This window comes from Acomys russatus, chromosome 14 (assembly GCF_903995435.1).
Source record: "Acomys russatus chromosome 14, mAcoRus1.1, whole genome shotgun sequence".
NCBI classification, from domain to species: Eukaryota; Metazoa; Chordata; class Mammalia; order Rodentia; family Muridae; genus Acomys; species Acomys russatus.
The window spans coordinates 57,753,377-57,775,922 of record NC_067150.1 but is presented as its reverse complement, the minus strand read 5'-3'; the positions used below and the strand labels follow the sequence as shown (position 1 = coordinate 57,775,922).

The window sequence follows — 22,546 nt, the reverse complement described above, 5'->3', positions numbered from 1 at the left end:
TTACATGTCATTCTTCTCAGAAGGGACTCCAGAGACTCTTAGAGTTTCCTGACGCTAAGGTAGGAAAAGCAGAAGTGAGGGTTGGTGGGATGGGATGGCACTCATCAGGCTCGATCTTAACATATGGCCGTTCACGGTCATTGCACGTCCACTCTGTGGCAAGCCCTGAGTACTTTATCCTACCCAAAACCAAGCAACAAAGCATTTTGGCCAAGGCAGGAAGTGTTATTCCTAAGTTTAGAGAAGTCAAAACAGAGAAGCAACTTGTTCAGTCTTACACATCTTCTTGGTGGTCTGACCAGAATTAGAGCCCGGAGTGTTTAGGAGTTGGTTCATAGCAGATGTTCCTGAGTAAAACCGTGGTGCAGCTTCCTTGGTTCCCAGGGCGAGCATGGCCCTTCCATTTTGAATGTTTGAAACTTCTCCATATTTTGATAAAGTTCAATTAGCTTTTCCTCCAAACCTTGATGCATCCCCACCCTTTCTGGTTTCTGTAGCCCAGCTGTGAGCACGGCTTATTTAATGGTTGAATTTACTGATTCTAGTATTCCTGCGGATAAAGAACCTAAGAAGAGATAGGCAGGTTAGGGTAGTTACCTGAGCCTCTGGGGTAATTCCTGATACCCGGAAGTTGTGATATCTCCTCCATTACTGCTCAGCGTCAGCTGGGCTTCCTTCTGGTTCTGCAGTGATTGAGACTGTTTCCTGTTTTCATGTAATCAAAGAATCTGCCTTTGTAGAAGATGTAGGTCTTGATTATCACCACACAGTACACAGGTGAGGTGGGGCTGGGGCCTCCATGTGGGTTCTGTGAGGATGCTGATGGCAGTGCCACTGAGCTCTTTGGGTGGGTAAGTGTGGTTCTTAAACCATGGCTATGTGGAAGCACGCTGTCTTGAATTATGCTGTTTTACTTATTTATAACTCCAAATTGTTTTTGTGTTTGGAAAGCCTGTGTTCCTTGATTAGTACAAGACAAGGCCGGGGGAAACTGATCCCTGGGATGAGATTTGAGGGTTCAGAAACACAAGCAGGCATGTAGAAGTAGGGCTGTTCATGTATGAAGTGAGCACGGGGAAAACCATGCGTGCAGGCGGCAGTTTTTGTGTACACGTCGAGGTAGCTCCCCTCTACTGGGACCGAAAGCCTAGCAAGGAAATTGCTTCCCATTTTGGCCCTTTCCAGTGTGCGACACTTAGTTATATGTGTGACTTCCTAGGATGCCTAGCCTTGCCCGTCTTTTACTTTTATTTTTTTATTTTTAGTTTATCCCTTGTCTCCTCCTGGTCCCACCCTCCCTCCTCCTCCTGCCTCCACTAGTCCTCAGAAAAGGGGAACCTCCTCACCTACCATCTGACCCCAGCCTATCAAGTCTCATCTGGACTGCCTGCATCTTCTTCCTCTGTGGCCTGGCAAGGCAGCCCCGCCAGGGGGGAGTGACCAGTGACTGGGCAACAGAGTCCATGTCAGAGGCAGCCCCTGCTCCCCAAATTATGGGACTCAAATGGAGACTGGGCTGCCTATTGACTACATCTGAGCAGGGGTCTAGGTCCTCTCCATGCATGGCCCTTGGTGGTGCATCAGTCTCTGTAGGTCCCCTGGGCCCAGATTTGTTAGCTCTGCTCTTGTGGAGCTCCTGTCCCCTTCAGGTCCTTCTAGCCCCAACTCTTTTTTTTTTTTTTTTAAGAAAAATACATTAAAATTTACTTTAGTAGGCAAAATACACGCGGTTCAAAATGTAAAAGACTAGGATTAGAATAGGTGGAGAATGTTTTCTTTGCACTCTAGTTCCTTACCATCTTTCTGCTTTCTGGAAGCAACCGATTACTAGATCTCCATGTATGCTTCCAGTGATGGAATCTTTACATGCTCAAGTGAGAGCCTGTAACTAAACATAGGTGATAATTACATGTGATAGTCCTTTTCCTGTACTTCTGTATATTTGTTTCTACGTGTGTGTGTTGCTGTTCCTAACAGTGCTGAGATGAACAGTCTTATGTATACGTGTCTAGTTACCTGAAAGTGGAACTTGCTGGATCAGAGTGTTTGTGCTCTTATACTTTAGATGGTCTTTTGTGCTAGCCTCTGTTATTCTTGCTTCCATCAACATGAGTTTGTCATGTGGTCTTGGTGTCTGTGTCACCTGCTTCTCCTATGGTATTTGTTTTGTGATCCCTACCTCTTTCTTTAGGATCCAGCTTTAGATATTTACTCCATGTAAGCCTCTTTATAAATCAAGTCAGGGGGGATGGAGAGAGGGCTCAGCAGGTAAGAGCACTACCACTTTTCTAAAGGACACAGGTCCAATTCCCAGCACCCACATGGCAGCTCATTACTGTAACTCCTATTCCAGGGAATGTGGCAGCCTCATGCAGACATACATGCAAGCAAAACACCAGTGCACATAAAATAAATAAAGCAGGTTATGTGGTATTCACTTGTATTTTATATCTACTTGCCATTTCTGCTTCCATGTACAACTCGATTTGCCTTGACTTTGTAGAACATAACTTTCTGTGTTAAAATATATTTTAAATATGAATAGAACTTAAAATTCCACCAGGTATGCAAACAGTGTAGTAATAGGTCATTTAGTCAAGAGCCATTAATGGGCCAAGTGTGATGACACACATCTACAATCCTAGCTCTCAGGACAAGGTCAGGAAAATTGCAGGTTTGAGGTGGGCTACATGCACAGTAAAACCTTGTTCCCCTATACTCAAGGAAAAAGAAAACTCTGCTATGTTTTAGGTAGTTTAGAGGATATTTATCCTAGGCTGATGGACATTAAAGAAGCATGTATTACTTCTCTCTCTCCCCCTCTTCCCTCTTCTCCCTCCCTTTTTGTTTTTTAAAAATCTTTTTTGTTTAATTTTTAAAGATTTATTATATATATATACACACACACATACATACATACATACATACAGTATCCTTCCTCCATGTGTGCCTACGCACCAGAAGAGGGCACCAGATCTCATTGTAGATGCTGTGAGCCACCATGTGGTTGCTGGGAATTGAACTCAGGACCTCTGGAAGAGCAGACAGTGCTCTTAACCTCTGAGCCATCTCTCCAACCCCCTTTTTGGTTTTTTGGTTTTGTTTTTCCAGACAGGGTTTCTCTGTGTAGCCTTGGCTGTCCTGGACTTTGCTTTGTAGACCAGGCTGGCCTTGAACTCACAGTGATCCACCTGCCTCTGCCTCCTGAGTGCTGGGATTAAAGGTGTGCGCCACCACTGTCTGTCGAACTCCTTTTCTAGTGTGGGGTTAGGAATTGGACCTAGGGTCTTGTGCATATTAAGCATGTGCTCTACCACTGAGTTATCCTCAGCCCTTTTTAGTTTGAGACAGGGCTTCATTAGGTTTCTCAGGCTGGCTTGAACTTATGATCCTCCTGCCTCAGTCTCCTGAGTAGCTGAGGGAAATACATGCTCTACTTACGTAAAATAATCTTGATTTTCCCCCCTTTGAAATGAGGTCATAGTTCGTTGTCTCAGCAAGTCTGACACTTGTTGATCGTCCTGCTTCTGCCTCATGGTTACGGCATCCACGCCACGCCACGCCACGCCTGCTGCTTCCAGGCTGCTCCTCATTGGTCCTAACCATCTTGTACACTATTCTTTGCCTAGCTGGTACCAAGGCAATTGGCATGGCAATTGGGATGCTTTCATTATTCAGAATATTTGCTCTCACACTCGACCAGGTACACAATAGATAACCATTTATGTGGCTATTCCTTATCAGAGCAGTGATTTGTCTTTATAACGTGTGTCTCTGTTGTATCACAAGTTGTTCTGCTGTGCTGTGCTCCAACAGTGCGTCTCTGTCTCGGCCTTCCATTTAGAAAGGACACTTCCAGGTCCTTTAGGCATCCTGTATTTGCAGTGTGGTTTCTCACATCACCATTTTGACAGGTCTTCTGTTAGTCTTTCTGTAGACATCAAAGAAGAGGATAATCTTAGGTCTAACAATTGATAATAAAGAACCCTGTTATTTTTGTCTCTTAATTCTGGTCTGTCACAGGATTCTGAACCCTAGATTGTATAACTGGGAAACAGTTGAGAATATAAAATACTAATACTTAACAGACTCATTGACTTATCTAAAAGTCTTTAAGATGAAATGAGTTATAGGGCACTGGAGAGATGGCTCATTGGTTAAGAATGCTTGTTCTTGCAGAGGGGTTGTGCTTGATTCCCAGCATGCACATGGTGGCTCACACAGTTGCCAAGTTCAGTTCAGGGGATCCATCAACTTCTGGCTTCCTGTGGGCACCAGGCATTCATATGGTGCACAGACATGAATGTGAATATTCATCCACAGGAAATAAAATTCTTATTTATTTTTACTTCTTTGAAACAGGATCTTTCTATGTAGCCCTAGCTGTCCTAGAACTTGAAATGTAGACTAGGCTCGCCTTGAACTCACAGAGATCTGACTGCCTCTGTGCCCCCAGTGATGGGATTAAAGATGTGCATTGCCACACCCAGCCAAAAGAAAATATTAAAAAAAAAAAAAGAATTATAAGGAACACATTATATTTTATGGAATGAAGTTTAAAAAAAAAAAAAAAAGTCAAATAAGATGAATCTATGTGCCTATATTTTTCTTTTTTTTTCTTTTGCTTTTGATTTTGTTTTTGTTTAAGACAGGGTCTCACTATGTGTCCATGGCTGACCTAGAACCCACTATGTAGAACAGGCTGTCTTTGAACTCAGGAGATATTCCTGTCTCTGCCTCCCAAGTGCTAGGATTGTTTTTAGTATGTTTTTGGTTGTGAATCCAGCCTTTAATGGCTGAGCCATCTCTCTAGCCCACCTATGTATTTCTTAAGGGATATAAGTGCATTTTAGTCAGAATCAGAAGAAAAGCAATAACTTTGGTTTTGCTAAATTTCAAATTTTAGAAAAGCAACTCATAACTTACCTGTATAGAACAGTTGTCTGTGAGCTTGTGTAAGTTGAGGAGAATGTTTAGGGCATCAGAGAATCACAGTGTAACTGGGAAATCCCTTAACATTCATCAGACATTGTTTAAAGGGATGGATATGTGCTTACCTCATGAAAATAGAAATTATTTTAACTACTGGGTGTTGACTTGCATGGTATATTTTAGAAAAAAAATGTGACAGATTATTTGGGAAAGAGTGAAATTTTTGTTTGTGGTAGAATCACAGGGGACACTGATCTTACCTTTGAGCCATGAGAACAGGTGGGTGTTGTGGGGAGCAGGCTTGTGTGCGGGTGAAGGACTAGCTTTGGGTGTTTCGGACTGTGCACTTTGTCAGGTTGCACTTGAACAGTTTTTTTAAAAAAAAAAAAAAGATTTATTTATTATGTATACAGTGTTCTGCTTGCGTGTAATGCTTGCATACCGGAAGAGAGCACCAGATCTGATTATAGACGGCTGTGAGCTATTATGTGGTTGCTGAGAATTGAACTCAGGACCTTTGGAAGAAGAGCAGCCTGTGCTTTTAATTTCTGAGCCATCTCTCCAGTCCCACTTTGACACTTTTATTCATACTAACTTGAGAAGTATTGGAGCATATATATATTCTATAAGACAATTTATAGTGAATAAACTTACTTTTGATTTTAAAGTTCCTTTAATTAGGGAGACTTCATAATCTGTAATTTCTAGGAAAGAGCAAAATATATATTAAGGGAAACTGTGAATGAAAGAACTTTCGTGGAACTGTGTTTGAAAGAGTGACTCTAAAGTCATCAGAACAGTTTGCCACTTATGGAGAACCTTAATTGTGTAATGTGTATAGGACACTTTTATTATAGTTTTAGAATACATTACATTTTAAATTTATTTATTTATTTACTTATTTGGTTTTTTGAGACAGGGTTTCTCTGTGTTGCCCTGGCTGTCCTAGATTCACTCTTTAGACCAGATTGGTCTCGAACTCACGGCGATCCACCTGCCTCCTGAGTACTGGGATTGAAGGTGTGCACCACCGTGCCCGGCTCTTTTTTCTCTCTTTGATTTTATTTTATTATTTTTCATACATTACATTTTATAAACCATTATTTCTTTTATTTGGATCTCTTCATTGTTGTTCACCAGTCATTGATCTGGATCAATATAGGAATTTCATGAAGTTTCTTCTCCTAATATAATTTAAGAAGCAATATAAGAATATGAGCCAGGTGTGGTGGCGCACGCCTTTAATCCTAGCACTCTGGACGCAGAGGCAGGTGGATCTCTGTGAGTTCGAGGCCAGCCTGGTCTACAAAGCGAGTCCAGGACAGCCAAGGCTACACCGAGAGACCCTGTCTTGAAAAACAAAAACAAAAAAAGAATATGTTGCTATGTGTATTCAAGTTTAGGATGGTGCATAGTTGTGTATGAGTCAGTGCGTTTTTTTTTTCTTTTCTTTTGTTTTTTGTTTTTCGAGACAGGGTTTCTCTGTAGCCTTGGCTGTCGTGGGCTCACTTTGTTGACCAGGCTGGCCTCGAACTCACATCAATCCTCCTGCCTCTGCCTTCTGAGTGCTGGGATTAGAAGCATGCACCACCATGCCTGACATGAGTCCATGCATTTTTAAAAGAACTTTCTCTTTGGTCCAAAAGATATCTTTTAAGATGGAAGTACAGAATATTAACTCTTTGTATGTTTGTGTGCACACTTATGGAGGTCAAGGGTTGACATATGGTGTTTCTTTTTTCTTTTCTTTTCTTTTCTTTTTTTTTAATTGTGGCTTTGAAACAGGGCTTCTTTGTGTAGTCATGGCCATCCTGGAACTCTGTAAACCAGGCTAGTCTTGAACTCAAGAGATCTGCCTGCTCTGCCTCCTGAGTGCCACTGCCTCCTGAATACCACCATCACCTGCTACTACCACCACCTGGCTTGGTGTTTCTTAATTAATTTTTGAAACTAGTTTAAAAAATTATTTTTAAAAATTGACTCTCCTCCTTCCTTCTTCTGTTTGAGATGGGATCTCTCACTGAAATAGGATCTCTGTGGTCAACTAGACTGGTTGACCAGGCCAGCAAGCTCTGTGGGTTCGTATGCCTCACCAGTGCTGGGATGACAGGCATGTGTTGTGTGCCTCTGTGGCTGGTTCACTTGGTTCCTGGGCAGGGGCTGCACTCTGATCCATATATTACAAAGCAAGCACTCTATCGATGAGCATTTTATCATCTTCTACTGGGCCCAGATTCCTTTAATTCTTAGACTGAAGAGTGAGCTTTTAAACATAGTTAACTACTCTAAATTTCTTACTTTTTTAAGTGTAGGCTTAGACGTAGTTTTCAGCTTAGGTTAAGTTGTACAGTTTAAAGATTTGGTTCCTTTCTAGATAGAGGAGCCATGGAAGAATGGGAAATTTCAGGGTCCATTTAAAGGTGCAGCTCTGAATGCTGCTCCATGACTGTCCTGTAGGATTTTAGGTAAATCATATGCCACCTCCTCTGCTTGTCCCTCAGTTTATCTCTAAAGTAGATGGGTCAGTTAAAATCACCACAAACCCAATTAGCTCTACTGTTTCATGGTTTTTGAAATTAAGAAAAATAAGTATCACATGTAGAAGTGGTGAGGCAGAGGGTGGGTTTTTGGAGGCTTCTTGTGAACATGGGGCTGCAGTCCTGGGTGGTGTTTTATAGGCCGTGGAGCACTCCCACACGTTGTTTATAGGCCGTGGAGCACTCCCACATGTTGTTTATAGGCCGTGGAGCACTCCCACACGTTGTTTATAGGCTGTGGAGCACTCCCACACGTTGTTTATAGGCTGTGGAGCACTCCCACACGTTGTTTATAGGCCGTGGAGCACTCCCACACGTTGTTTATAGGCCGTGGAGCACTCCCACACGTTGTTTGTGTTTACTTCAAGGGGTTATCAGCAGCAGGATGCTCACGAATTCATGCGCTACCTTTTGGATCACCTGCATTTGGAACTTCAGGGTGGACTCAATGGTGTGTCCCGCTCAGCAATTCTACAGGAAAATTCGACTCTGTCTGCAAGTAACAAATGCTGCATGTAAGACTTAGCTTACTTTTGCTTTCAGTACCCTCAGGTGTCTGCTGGTATTGCTTTGTGTGTTTTGGTGGGGTGCTAGTGCTTTTAAATGTTCCTTCACATTATTTTTGGTGAGATCTTAATATAGTATACAATCTAGCATTTAAGGGATTTTCTACCAGATATATTGAGTAATGTATACACGTGATACTACAGAGTGCAAAGACCCAAATCTGTAATCCCAGAGTGTTGGATTATGAGATGGGATGATTGTTATGAGTCTAGCTCCAGGCTGAGCTAGTCGTGAGATCCTGTCCCCCCCCCATACACACACAGTAGAAATACATGTGCTAAAAGCATTTCTTTTATCCCTTACTATGAACAAAACCCTTTGTCATGTTTCTTTTATATTAACAGCAAGGTCTGATATAAGAACAGTTATTTTAGCCATGTGAGGTGCTCATACCTTTAACCCCAGCATTCAGGGAGGCAGAAGCAGGCTGATCTCTGAGTTCAAGGCCAGACTGATCTACAAAGTGAGTTCAGGACAGCCAGGGCTACACAGAGAAACCCTGTCTCAAAAAATATTTTAAAAACTGAACAGTTATTTTGCTGAGAAAGAAATTATTTATTATTCAGTCTGGATTCTAGTCACCTTTATTTTTTATTTTTATTTTTTTTTTAAAGACAGGGCTTTACTATGTAGCCCTCAGCACTCACAAAGCACCGTCTGTGTACTGCACCATGCTCAACCTTTTCTGTTGCCAGTATTCTCTATGTAGGAGAAAATTTACAAGACACATTCCCCACAGAAAGGAGAAAATGTGGCTGACTAGTACTTTGTGGTAGCTCATGTCACTCTCTAACCCTGCAGTGTCCCAGAACAGTGACTGCTGTGAGCTGCCAGGTTTCTCCAGGGCCTTCAGGATCCAGTCAGAGTGCAGTGTGCACAGGGAACACTTAAGATCCAGTCACGCTGTCTGTTCTAGCACCAATTTAAAAAGTGTTAAATAAAAATTTATGTTTATATATTATCATAGCATATTCATATATAAAAAATACTAAACTGGGCTCTGTCAAAGAATATGTGTTCTCATGATCTTGTGATGCCCTGGGCATTCCCATGGAACTGCAGTGAATGATCTTCATAGGATATTCTTTTAGGACCAATTTCAGGGTTATTCTACTTAAAGACTAGTAATTGCAGCCAGCAGTGGTGGTGCACGCTTTTCATCCCAACACTCAGGGAAGCAAAGGCAGGCGGGTCTGTGAGTTTGAGCCCAGCCTGATCTACAGAGTGAGTTTCAGGACAGCCAGGACTATAAAGAGAAACCCTGTCTAGAAAAAACAAAAACAAAACATCATGGTCTGCAAAGCAGGAGAACCAGAATATATGCAGCTATGAGCGCCCACTTCACAAACAGGGATGTTCAGGCTGAAGCCCACACACAGAACATCCACTACGCAGAGGCGCCCTTTCTTGTTCCTGAGCCCACGGTAGGTCTGGAATCAAGACACAAACTTATAGGGGAAAAAAATACCAGCAAGAGGAGCTGTTGCCTGACTTTCTACTGATAAAATAATGGTGAACAATTAGACTGATGTTTGGGGTAAGGATCTCACTTCTAGCAAGTCTTGGACTTAGGTGTTCTTACTTTTTGCTTTTCGTGTTAGCATTGCAGGAACAAGGCATAACTCTTAACTGTATGGAACATGAGGGTGGTTAGTTTGTCCTTGTTTGATAAGGTGGGGTGGTTTGCACTGTGACTGCCAAATTGTAGTACTGTTTACAAATGAGCACTAACACACCAGCACGATTTACTGCTAGCAGTTGCTACTCAATCTGTATATTAAATGTTTTTACTTCCTCAGGTTGAGGATGTGCCATCGTATCCTCAAGTAGTTTGGAATGTTCTGTATCCTCAGCAAGGCTTTGCAGCTTGAAAGATGAAAACACGGGCAGTTGCTTCTTCTCTGAAGGGTGTATTGGGGGTGGCGAAGCTGCCCCACTGTCCCATAGACAGTCATATATGAGATCTGTTTGCCCAATGTTAATGGTTTAAGAATCAAAAGAGCATTTTACTGAGCTGTTTCCTGTGTGGTATTGTCTTTAGAAATGGAGCATCAACTGTTGTCACAGCAATATTTGGAGGAATTCTCCAGAACGAGGTCAACTGCCTCATATGTGGGACAGAGTCGAGGAAGTTTGATCCATTCCTAGGTAAGGCAGACTGGTCAGGGTGCATGCTGCTGTGTCCTCTGCTGGCCCATAGTGAGCTCACAGGCCTGTGACAACAACTCTGGGTCTCTTCTCTTCAGATCTCTCCTTAGATATTCCAAGTCAGTTCAGAAGCAAGCGCTGTAAGAATCAGGAAAACGGGCCGGTTTGCTCATTACGAGGTAAGGGCATTTCAATGTTGCGTTTTCCTGTCTGAGCTCACAGTCTGTTCAGCTTTTTATCTGTATGTGGTTCACAACTGTGTTGTCTACGTCTCAGATCCTATTTCGTAAGAACACTTCCACATGATATCTCAATGAGGGGTAAAATACTTAGGTTTCTCCTCTTTTTATATATTTTTTTTAAAAAAAGATTTATTTAGTATGCATCAGATCACATTATAGATGGTTGTGAGCCCCACTATGTGGTTGCTGGGAATTGAACGCAGGACCTCTGGAAGAGTAGTCAGTGGTCTTAACCACTGAGCCATCTTTCTAGCTCTTCTTTTTATCTTTTTAATATTGGCATTTTTTTCTAGCCAAATGAAGCAGGATTTTGTTTGTAAATATGTGTGGGATAAACTAAGGAAAGAATGCTAACCATAGTTTCATCATCAGAGATCCTACCTTGGCCTCCCAAGTGCAGGGATTCAAGGTATATGTCCCCACACTCAATGGAAAAAGTGTATTTTGAGAAATGATGTTTTGAGGGGGCAGAGGAACTCTAGTGTCAGAAAGGCACCAGACACTAAGACCAAGGCCAATCGCAGCACAACAATCCTCGCAGTGGCCCCTCCACTGCAAGGGGAAGGGTAGACAGTAAAATGCCAGCAATTCCATCTGCAGCAGACAGGTGGCCTAACCACAGGACCCCACCAGTCCTTTAGCCTGAGCTCCTTTATGGGAGGAGCAACTCGCCCTGCTACCCCAGAGCTCAAGCTGCTCACCAGACAGTGCTAGACCACTGTCCCACAATAGGGTATAGAATGGACTCAGAGAAGAAGAAGGCCAACTCTTCTGAGTCCCACTCATACCTGATGGTGCCAAAGCCCCAGTGTCTCCCTGGAGAGTTCCAGAAGCACAGCTAAGACTATCTCTCACTTGGATTTACCACGTAGGAACTACAGCTGCAGAAAGTTAGCCCTGCAGTTCCAGAACTGCAGACAAAGGCACGTGCTCTGTGTACACTTTGGGTGAACAGAGAACAAGAAAGTGATAAGATTTATAGGGCACTGTGAAACGAGTACATGTTTCTTTTCTTTCTTTCTTTTTTATTTATTATGTATACAGTGTTCTGCCTGCATGTAACATCTGCAGGCCAAAAGAGGACACCAGATCTCATTATAGATGGTTGTGAGCCATCGTGTGGTTGCTGGGAATTGAACTTATGACCTTTGGAAGAGCAGCCACTGCTCTTAACCTCTGAGCCATCTCTCCAGCCCCGAGCACGTGTTTCTTAAAGCACCATACATAGGACTTCGAAAGAGTAAAGGTGGAAGGTGCTGAAAACTTCCCAAATCTTCAGAGACACTAGACACACACACATATTAGAACATCCAACTTTAACAGAAAGACTATTGCCAAAGGTGTGTTATAGTTAACATGTCAAAAGTACAAAATAATTTTGAAGATAACAAGAGAAAAATAAAAATAACTTGTAGAATACTCTTCATGTTTATGGTAGCCCTCACAGCAGAAAGCTAATAGGAAACAGAGTCAAACTGTGCACTCAAGTTATAGCATGCTAGCTAGCTGTGTCATGAAAAACACATCACTGTACTGAGTGCACTAAATGTGAAACATTCGCATGCCAGAAAAGAGATAAAACAAACAGAAAACTACCAGATGGCTGAGGAAAACTTTACCTATCAGTGTTAGCCAGCCCAGAGACTACATGCAAAGTAGATGACAAAAATTTTAACTAGTTCACAGTATATCACACAGCTATTTGAAGGAAGCTACTCAAACACTTTCTCAGTTTCCAATTCTGTCCGTCTCAGTGAACTTTTACACAGTTAGACTATCCTTTCTGAAGCCACAGAGCTTCGCTTAGAGGATTAAATTCCATCACTTAAATTTGAACTCATGTATTCGCTATGAAATAAAGAAAAACAAACCTCCTACAAACTATGACATAGTTGAAATGGGGGTGGGTGCTTTGTAACCTCCTTTATGACTAATATGTCTTTTTGCCTACTTTGCAGTGCAGAATTTTTAAAGTTCTAACCTTGCAGACTACAAGTGATACACTTCACTGGTAAAGATGTCTTTAGATCCAAAGTAAAGGGTTAGAAGAAGATGCAAGTCCATTATATATTAATACATGGATCGGTTCAGAAGATTTAACAGTTATGAGTACTTCACATGGAACCACCCAAATATAGACATATATTATTTCTAAAGGGAGCGTATACTCCAACGCAGTAATAACTGGGGATTTTAGTACTTCACTTTCCTCTATAGAGAAATAGCTAAACAGAAAATCTGAGTTGAGTTAAGCTGTACTATGAAGTACACGTTTTTTTCAGCACAGGGAGCATTCTCTAGAAAGATAAAGAGATTAAAATAATAACCTGGGTGTGGTGGCCCATGCCTGTAATCCCAGCGCTAGGGAAGCCAAAGCAGGAGAATTCCACATGTGATGCTAGCCTGGACTGTGTGGTGAGACCCCGTGACACGTAAAGTCACAACAGAGTGTGATTTAGAACAAAGGGGACATATAAGGGAACAACCAGCTGGCTCCTAAATGACCTTGATGATAGGAGATAAAGGTCAAACCAGAAATAAAACTGAAATTACAAAGAAGGTACAAAAGATCAGTTGGCTTTTTGAAAGAATAAACCAAATTGACAAACCTGTAAATAGACTGAGTAAGAAAGTAAAAACCCAAATAAAACCAAAGAGGACTGATAATTACAAAGAAATTATGAGCCGTTCTTAAAAACTCTGAAGAACCATTCATGATATGGGTAATTTCCTGATTATACACAATGTACCAAAAATTTAATCAAGAAACAAAGTGTAAAGAGAGCAGTAATGGGTTTGAAACAGTAATTGAAGGTTCACACCCTCCCATCTCTGATCATCAGTTTGAAAGTTACTGGCCTGGTAGATCCTATCCTTTGCAAGGACACAGGTGGAACCAGAGGGTGTCACGTTCAGTGAATAACCTAGGCACAAATATATGGATCACATGTTTCTACTCACACCCGAAAACAAACACACACCAACAATTTGAAAGCAGAAGAGATAACAGGGGCAGATGGAAAGGCAGGTGGGCATGATGTACACCCATTACAGTGAACTGTTAATATGTACAATTAGCATGTGTTTGTCTAGAACAAGTTGTGGGCTGAAGGAATTCTGCCTGACTTTTTGTGAGGCATCACTCTGTATCTTTCCTGTGGAGATGTAAAGGAGTTGGCACACCAACATTTCATAAAGTAGAAAAATATAATTCACAAATAAAATATAGAAAAGCCACAGCATAACCAAGTGGGAGTCATCTGAGGGAAGATGGTTCACTATATTCAAATCAATAAATGTGACACAGAACGGCAACAAAATGAAGGACAGAATCCCTGCAGTCATCACGATATATGCAGAAAAGTCTGATAAGTCCTCAACACATTAGAAGCAGTCATCATACCAAAGACAAGGCAGTGAAAACCTAGAAATCAGTCCACGTTCATATAGCCAACTACTTTTTGACACAGATGCAAACAAAGATACAGAGGAGAAAGGACAGAGACAGAGAGAGAGAGAGGAGGAGGAGAGAGTGTGTGTGACTGTGTGTGTTTGTTTGTGTAGACAAGGTTTCTCTGTGTAATATCCCTGGCTGTCCTGGAACTTTCTTTGTAGACCAGGCTGTCCTTGAACTCACAGAGATCCTTTTTATAATGGCAAAATTGTATCCATACATACAGAAGAATGGATCTAAATTCTTCTCACTGAATGAAAACATCAGCTGAAAATGATCACCTCTTCCCCCCTTTTCTTTTTTTTGGGGGGAGTGGCATGGTTTAAGACAGGGCTTCTCTGTGTAGCTTTGGCTGTCCTGGGCTCCCCTTTGTAGACCAGGCTGGCCTCCAACTCACAGAGATCTGCCTGCCTCTGTCGCCCGAGTGCTGGGATTAAAGGTGTGCGCCACCACGCCCGGCTCTTTCCCCTTTTAAACCACTTTCATCAATTAAAGGCAATTCCTGGACAACTAGAGTATATTGAATTTTATCACATGGAGATGGAAATTCCTGTAAGTCTTCTGTATGCTTCAAGTCTACTGCAGAGCTGGATCTGGACATCGTCCAGGCTGCCCTGTGTATGTTACTAGGAGGTTGAGTCTTGCACTCTGGTCAAGCCCTCTCCCTTAAAGTGAATTTATATGTTTATGTTGTGGAGTCTTCAGTGGGTGAAGTTTTGCCCTCAAGTTACCAATCCTGTTGCTCCAACACAAAGTGCAAACATCCAAATTGTATTACATTTGTCCATGTAAGGAGGTCAGAAGACAGCCTGTGGGCTCTGTTCTTTCCTTCTTCCCCATAGGTCCTAGGCATCACACTCAGGCTGTCAGACTTGGCAGCAGATGCCATCTCACTGGATCTAGATTGTGAGATTTATCCTTAACAGCACTAATCCTTTTAACAACATGGACTTGCTCAAGCCACTCGATCCAGTTTCAAATCTGTTCATAGCTCCCCTTAAAACTGCACGTTCCTAGTGAGTGCTTTTTCTCCCTCTCTGTAAATCTGGCAAAAAGCAATGAGCCATAACCATGCTAAAATCTGTATACTACACTGTCTTACGATTTCCTCCACTAAACAAGTTTTTAACGTAATTCAGCTTCCTCAGGGTGGTAGGACACAGGCAGATATTGCAGACTGTAGCCTGTGCCAGTTCTCAATAGTCCTTGAACCCTGATGAGCCCACTCTTCTCTCTGCATTTTTGTTGTTCTGATCTTTGTACACTCCTGCAGGAAAAGCCATTAAAGTCTGCTAACAGGATTCTAGGGCACCAAACTTTTATATATTCTTTCTGCAAACCAGTTCTAAAGTCCCACAAATCACAGTCAGATTTATCACAGCAAGACTCCATTTCTTAGTAACACTTTTCTCTGTTACTTTTCTAACAGAGGAGAACAGAGATAGCAGCACAGAGCAGAAAGGCTTATTTTGGCTAATGGTTTGAGAGCCCATCATGGTGGGAAGGGCAGAGAAGCAAGGTTCTCTCTGTGGCAGTGGGAGCTTGTGTAACTTAACATCTTATGGATTGGGAAGTGCAGAGCTCACAGCAGAGCCAAGTCTGGGGTTTCACCTGCAAGGCTTATTCCTCAGTGGCTCACCTCCTCTAGCCAGGCTCTACCTGCAAGGACATGCACTTGGCACAGGGTATTTCACACTGGAACAAGCTGGGACTCTCCTACGTAATGTGGTCATTCTTCAGGAGGAAGAGGCCAACAAGCAAACATGTGTAAACCACAGAAGAGGAAAGAACAAGCTGTCAATATTTGCAGATGAATTTTTACATACATACCTATAACACTTTAAGCTCTCATCCACCCTTCCCTCTCCCCCTCCCCTTACATATGCTAAATGTGCAGTCAAACACTGACCTACATCCTTAGCTCATCCCTCAGCTTCAGTAGTGAGGACTGAACCCAGGGTCTCAGGACACTAGGCAAGCTCTCTACCATTGAGCTATACACCTCCACCCCCACTCATCCTAACTTGTAATCCTCCTGCCACAGTGTACTAAGCAGCTGGGTTAAAGCCTGAATCCCTAGGCGCAGGTCATTGTGCATTACAGTTTTTAAGGGTGTTTCCAATGAAAGTGTGAACCAGGAAGAACTGGAACTGTGGGTTTTTTCTAACTTTTAAACATACTTATAATTACATAATTTTCAAAGGCAATAAAAATGTGTAGTCTGAATACTTTCCAACTATTGGCTTGCTAAGTTAGCTTTGCAGAGTACACAAAAGGTGATCTGATGACTAAAATAAACCAGTTTTACTTCCTTCTCTTGGCGGAGATGCTATTTGAACAGTTTCTTTCATGTGGAAAATTGCCAGCTGTGAAACATAGCTCTCAAATGTGAGTTTCAAAAATGCAATAATGTGCTATCAGCACTGTCAGCACCTTCCTCACCCCTGTGATGGTGATGAGCAGGTCAGGGAGCTGTGCTGAGGTGGGGGCGGGTGCTGGCAGTCGATGGTCAGCCACACACCTTACACACATGGGCTTCTACAGAACAACACAGCAGTATGTGACAGTGCTCCGCTCACTTCTGTGGACATTAAAGATACGATGTTTCTGGGTTGTCAGTCTCTTTATGTTTATGTGTTTACAAATGGCCTTCCTTAGTATAGGAAAGCATTTTCTGAGCTCAGAGCACAAGCCTGTGATATGCTTGCTTTGCAGGCAGGAACCCATGTAAAAAAAGCCAGGCACACTTTTGATCTCAGCACTGGGGAGGAAGACAGAGGGGCCCTAGAACTTAGTGGCCAGTCTAGTTAGTGAGCTCCAGGCCAAAGAGTGAACCTTTCTCCAAGGTGGATGACACTCCTGAGAATGACATCCCAGAGGCTGTACTGCTTCCATATGCGCAAGGGCACACACACACACAGGGCCAGACACGCACATGCATACATACACACACACAGTGCCAGACACGCACATACATACATACACACACACAAACACACCACTTTTTTTTTTTTAAAGAAACATGGTTTGGAAGTTGTTCACAAGCTAGGTGTAGTGTGCAGCTGCACTTCCAGCATTTGGAAGGTGGTGGAGGCAGGAGAATCCTCCTGGGTTACACAGTGAGACCCTGACTCAGGAAGGTAAAACAAAGCAACCCAAAACATTGAAAAATAGGCTCGCATTGTGGAATGAGTGTATGCTTGCTTTTCTGGGGTTTGCTCAAAGATAAAGTACTGGGGTTCCGGAACACGAAGGGAAGGGAGCTTTTAGAAATCCAGAGTAGAGGCTGCTGCTGTGGGCAGAGCTCCCCAAACCCCACCAGGTCCTAATGTTGCCTCTTTACTCAACTTCCTGGGAGGTTCCCTTGGAGTACTTTTGACCCGATGCAGCTGTGGTAATGGACAGTCACACCTGCCATAGCAAGTACAGAGCTCTGGAGCCCCTGAACAGGAGGTAGTGGCACTGAGCAGAGTACCGAAAGCTGTTAGAGCCACGCGTTTTAAAACCAAGTCTAGCATCTACTGTTCATGGTCTGCACTGTGCCTCTCCTGTTCATGTCTTCTCCATTTTGGTTCTTCCTATGGCCTCACCTTGGCCTTGCTTGTATTTAGCTGAGGAAATACTGGATAGTCCCTGTATAACCATCTCAAGAAGGCAGGAAGGGTAAGAGTGTTAGAAAGGAGATACTGGGAGACAGTGCAGAGAACAGGACAAGAAACACTGAGGAGCACTTACATTTTCCTAGGGACAGTTATGGTAGGTCCAGGTGTGTAGACCTATCTGTCATTGCATATGTCAGGTGTGCTGGAGCCTCAGCCTGCTAGCCTGTGCGACATGGGAGACAGGAGACCAGCTAGTGCTCTGTGTATTTTCAGTCTCAAAGCTGCAAGCGGGTTACTGTGAAATGCCTAACCCTTTGGGCCTTAGGGTTTGTCTAAGTCCATTGGAAAACAGACACATTACATTCACAACAGTAGTAAAATTACAATTATAAGGTAGTAAAGAAAATATTTTTGTGGTTGGAGGTCACCACAACATGAGGAACAGCATTTTTTGTTTGTTTTTTGGTTTTTCGAGACAGGGTTTCTCTGCGTAGTCTTGGCTGTCCTGAACTCACTTTGTAGACCAGGCTGGCCTCAAACTCACAGCGATCCACCTGCCCCTGCCTCCCAAGTGCTGGGATTGAAGGCGTGCACCACCACTGCCTGGCAAGGAACAGTATTTAAGGGTCATAGCATTAGGAAGGTTGAGAACTACCGGGCTAAGACATCAAATTCCTGAATCCAACAGTTCTAACTATCAAAACAGACTGGCAGTGCTATCTACTGAGTCATGAGTCACCCTCTAACACTGCCTCCCATGCTGCAGTGGTCCACACTGGGGACGTGTGTGTGTGTGTGTGTGTGTGTGTCTGTCTGTCTGTCTGTCTGCATGCTTGTTTTCACCCAGTGCTGTACAGCTTTCATATACCAGTTTGTTGTTGCTCTGATGCAACATATTCCTAATATTTATATTTTTAATGCTACTAATAAAACTGTCCTGTTTGCTTTTTGGCTGGTGCATTGTTAGTGTTTAGAAATGGACTAGTATTGTAGGTGACTTGGCATCCTGTCTTTTCATTCTAACAGTGTCTTTTACAGACCATCCATTTCGTATGTGCTTTCCTGGGTCCTGCCTTTGTTGCTGCAGCCACTGCCCTCCCCCTCACATCTGAACTGTTTATATGCCTTTTTTTTTTTTTTTTTTTTTTTTTAAATCTGTTGTGCTTTTTGTGAGAGCTCTCTACATGTACTGCTTGCCAGAAGCCTGACTGCCTTAGCTCTCCTTAGTTCAGGTGTGAACTGCTTGTGGGGCTGTTTCTGGTCTCCCCAGAAACACTGGTCATGTCTTTGACCAATTCTACCCCATGTTGTTGGCATCAGTTTTACAGGGCAGTTGGGTGAGGTCAGCTCTCCTCTGGCTGATGTGCTGGGTGCTGCGAGCATCAGTTCCTCGCAAGCCCTTTGCTGGACTCTCTGCACTGCATTGACTCTGAGATTTCGGAAGGAAGTGATGTCTTGCCAATGTTGTCTTTTTCTGCCCATGCACTTTAACTTCTTTATTAGTCTTGTAGGATTTTCTACCTATAAAATCATCCTATTTGCCAATTTTAATTTTTCCTTTCCATTTAAGATTGTTTTTTCTTTTTCTTGCCACATTGTGTTGACCGAAACATTCAGGGCCATACTGAACAGATGTGGCAAACATGGAGCCCTTGTCTTTTCACTGCAGTGCGATTTCACCCTTAAGTTTTTCATATGTGGCTTTTATCATGCTGAGTTGTTTTCTCCTAAACAGTGGTTCTGACTAAGAGAAACAGCTTTTTTTCCCTCATTCCCTGAACTTCTCCCACATCCCCCAAGCCTTGCCACAACCAGCTTTTTATGATGCAACACACACTGGTTGGTAAAAACACCCATGGTTAGCTTCAGAACTTAAGAATGCTGTAGTAAAAAACAAAAGTAAGCTGGGCATGGTGGTACACACCTTTAATCCCAGCACTTGGGAGAGAGAGGCAGGCAGATCGCTGTGAGTTCGAGGCCAGCCTGGTCTATCTACAGAGTGAGTCCAGGAAGCCACGTCTACTCAGAGAGAAACCCTGTCTTAGAAAACAAAAACCAAAAAATACAAAAAAACAACACACATAGTCACACACACACAGCACCACTATAGAGATCAGTCTAAGGGATCATAGTGCAAGCCAGTCTGAATTGTAGCCAGTGGTTGCTATAGTTACAGACATGCTGCCTGGAAGACTTCTGGGATACAGCATTCTATGTTTACACCTCTGGGTTTAGTAGCTGAAGCTTGCTCTAGGCAGGGTAAGGCTGAAACAGTATGTCCTGAGGGCCACTGGGATAATATGATCCATTAGGATCAACCTGAGGAAAGAAGGGGAGGCTGAGAAAGGTTTAAAAGAGGAAGTGAAAATTGGGTTGAGAAGGAGCATATATGTGACCTGAAGGTATTACGATCATGGAACAAAAGTCCAGTTGAGGGAGGGCCTCATGACCACGGCAGCCCATTAATGCAGGCTGCACCTAGGCTCTGCCAGCCCTGACTGACTAATGCACCTAGGCTCTGCTAGCCCTGGCCCTGACTAATGTTTCCCTAAGGGGCTCGTTCTGGCACTAGAACAAGGAGGCCAAGGCTGACTCTGATGTTAAACTCTGAGAACAGTGACACCATTGCCTTTCCTTGCCCAGCCAGGTTCTGCTTGCTGCTCAGTTTACCAAGCAAAACCACTGTTTAATTTTACAGTTTAGCCAGGCGCAGTGGCACTCGGGAGGCAGAGGCAGGTGGATCTGTGAGTTCTTGGCCAGCCTGGTCTATAAAAGCGAGTCCAGGACAGCCAAGGCTATACAGAGAAACCCTGTCTCTAAGAACACCCTCCCCCAAATGTACAGTTTATAAAGATAAAGGAATTAACACAGCAGCCAGGGCTCACACTCCAGGGCTCTTCTAAATCCTGTGTACACACTCAGCCTTCTCAAGTACTAGAGTCAGTTTCTTGCTCTGAGAGTTGGGTACACAGGAATTCTTATTTTTCTACAAACTATACATATCTTTCATAGACTTCTAAGTTACTAACTGTGGCATGAATCCCGTGAGTATACAGGTCCAGTGAGCAGAGAGGACTTGCATCTGCTCTCGTGATATAAAGCAGCCAGGCTTTATACCTCATCTACAGAGCCAGGTGGCTGGCTGATCTGGCTTAGGACCACAGTTTACCAACTCCAAGATTAAACAATTAAAATAAATTTTTATTTAAATAATTTATTCAGACTACATCTAAATTGTTGTCCCTCACTTGTATCTTCCCGTTCCCCCCTCCCTCCCTCTTTCACCCTATTCCCCTTCTCCCACCATATGATCACAGCCTATCAGGTCCCAGCCTGGTAGCCTGCTTACTCTTCCAGCAGGCCTCCCCACCAAGGGGAAGTGGTCAAATAGGGGGCACCAGAGTTCATGTCAGAGTCAGTCCCCGCTCTATACACAACTGTGGAGAATGTGCTGTCCATTGGCTAGATCTGAATAGGGGTCTAGGTTTGCTGCATGCATTGTCCTTGGTTGATACAGTAGTTTGAGCTGACTCCCCACCCCCACCCCCACGCAGGCCTTGATGGTCAAGATTAAACAATTAAAATCTTTAAAAGAAATATAATGTAGCCTTTTCTGGGGGGGGGGGGTGTGAAATAGACAGTCTGGACAGAGGGTTTGTATTTGCTGTTTACCTTCTATTTTTAAATAAGACTGAAAGTTTGATCTAAATTTAACTTTTAAAAAATTGTGCTTGGGACCCACTTTGAGAGGACGTGGCTATTGAAATGTTGATGTAATCTTTATTAGCATTTACAGGAGAAGTGTAAAGCTAGGTGTTGTAAGCATGGTCTTTCTCTCCAGCAAACATTTCTGGTCTCCAGCTTGGCCAAGCAGGGTTGACTTTCTAACATTACAGAGCTGAAAAATGGGCTTGAAACCTGGGCCGTTTTGTTTCAAGGTAGTCTTTTTCCCACAGTGCACTGCCTCTGTAAAAGCCACTTTATCTCAATGCCATCAAAACCTAATCTTTTCACAGATTGTCTTCGAAGCTTCACCGACCTAGAGGAACTTGATGAGACAGAGTTGTATATGTGCCACAAGTGCAAAAAGAAACAGAAGTCCACAAAAAAGTTTTGGATTCAAAAACTTCCCAAGGTGAGTGATGAGTCTCAGGTTTGTTTTCGTGGAGACAGTGCTATTTCAGGACCTGTAATCTCTCTGAACAGTTCTGGGTTGGTCTGTAAGGTTTGCAGTCAGGGTGCACAGGAAGAAAGCAACCTCAGCTGCAGAAGGAAAACCGGGCAGCTCCTGTACTGAGCCTCACTCGGACCTTGTCCTCTGTCCTTGTCCTCATCTGTCACCAGGTGCTGTGCTTGCACTTGAAAAGGTTTCACTGGACAGCGTTTTTAAGAAACAAAGTCGACACGTATGTAGAATTCCCACTGAGAGGCCTGGACATGAAGTGCTACCTACTAGAGGTAAGGCAGCAGGCCGAGGAAGTCTTCAGAGAAGCAGACGCTGGGCTGCCCTTGACAACTGCTCCTAACTTGGCCCGTGGGTGCCCTCTCTTTTGTTCTGCAGCCAGAGAACAGTGGCCCAGAGAGTTGCCTGTATGACCTTGCTGCTGTGGTGGTACACCATGGCTCTGGGTGAGTTGTTAGCTTCTCGGAGTTGGGCGTACTTAGTGGCCACATGAGGTGGCCTGTAATAACAGTTGGATTTTTTTTTTTTATCCTGGAATCTTGGGTTGTAATTTGGGTTTACCTTTCTGATTTCTGGTCTGATAAATACTAGTTATTTTACTTTTAAACTGGTCCCAGTGCACTTAGGCAAGCCAACACCCACACACAGTCCTTCCCTCACTGTGTAGACACGGCTCCAGCAGCTTGTCATGAGTCTGGTGGAATGCTGAGGCCTACTGCCTTTTATAAGTATCCTGTCGCTTCTAAGTTTAGAGGACGCTCAGACATAAGAAAAATCAGGTGTGTTTCAATGTAGTAGTTACAGGGATACTTCAGTGTTGTTCCTAATGGAAATATTTTTATATTCAACCTCACTGGCTTTTCTCCTGGAATCCCTGCTAA

General features: G+C 43.2%; 1 protein-coding gene across 1 annotated transcript in view; it reads left to right on the top strand.

The window, feature by feature from the left end:
- Usp3 (ubiquitin specific peptidase 3) overlaps nt 1-22,546 on the top strand; it is a 79,357-nt gene that overhangs the window by 54,518 nt on the left and 2,293 nt on the right. The window contains exons 9-14 of the mRNA XM_051156701.1: nt 7,838-7,984; nt 10,078-10,184; nt 10,283-10,363; nt 21,499-21,617; nt 21,827-21,940; nt 22,044-22,111. Of these exons, the coding sequence (XP_051012658.1) occupies nt 7,838-7,984; nt 10,078-10,184; nt 10,283-10,363; nt 21,499-21,617; nt 21,827-21,940; nt 22,044-22,111 (636 nt within the window). The remainder of the gene's footprint in view (nt 1-7,837; nt 7,985-10,077; nt 10,185-10,282; nt 10,364-21,498; nt 21,618-21,826; nt 21,941-22,043; nt 22,112-22,546) is intronic.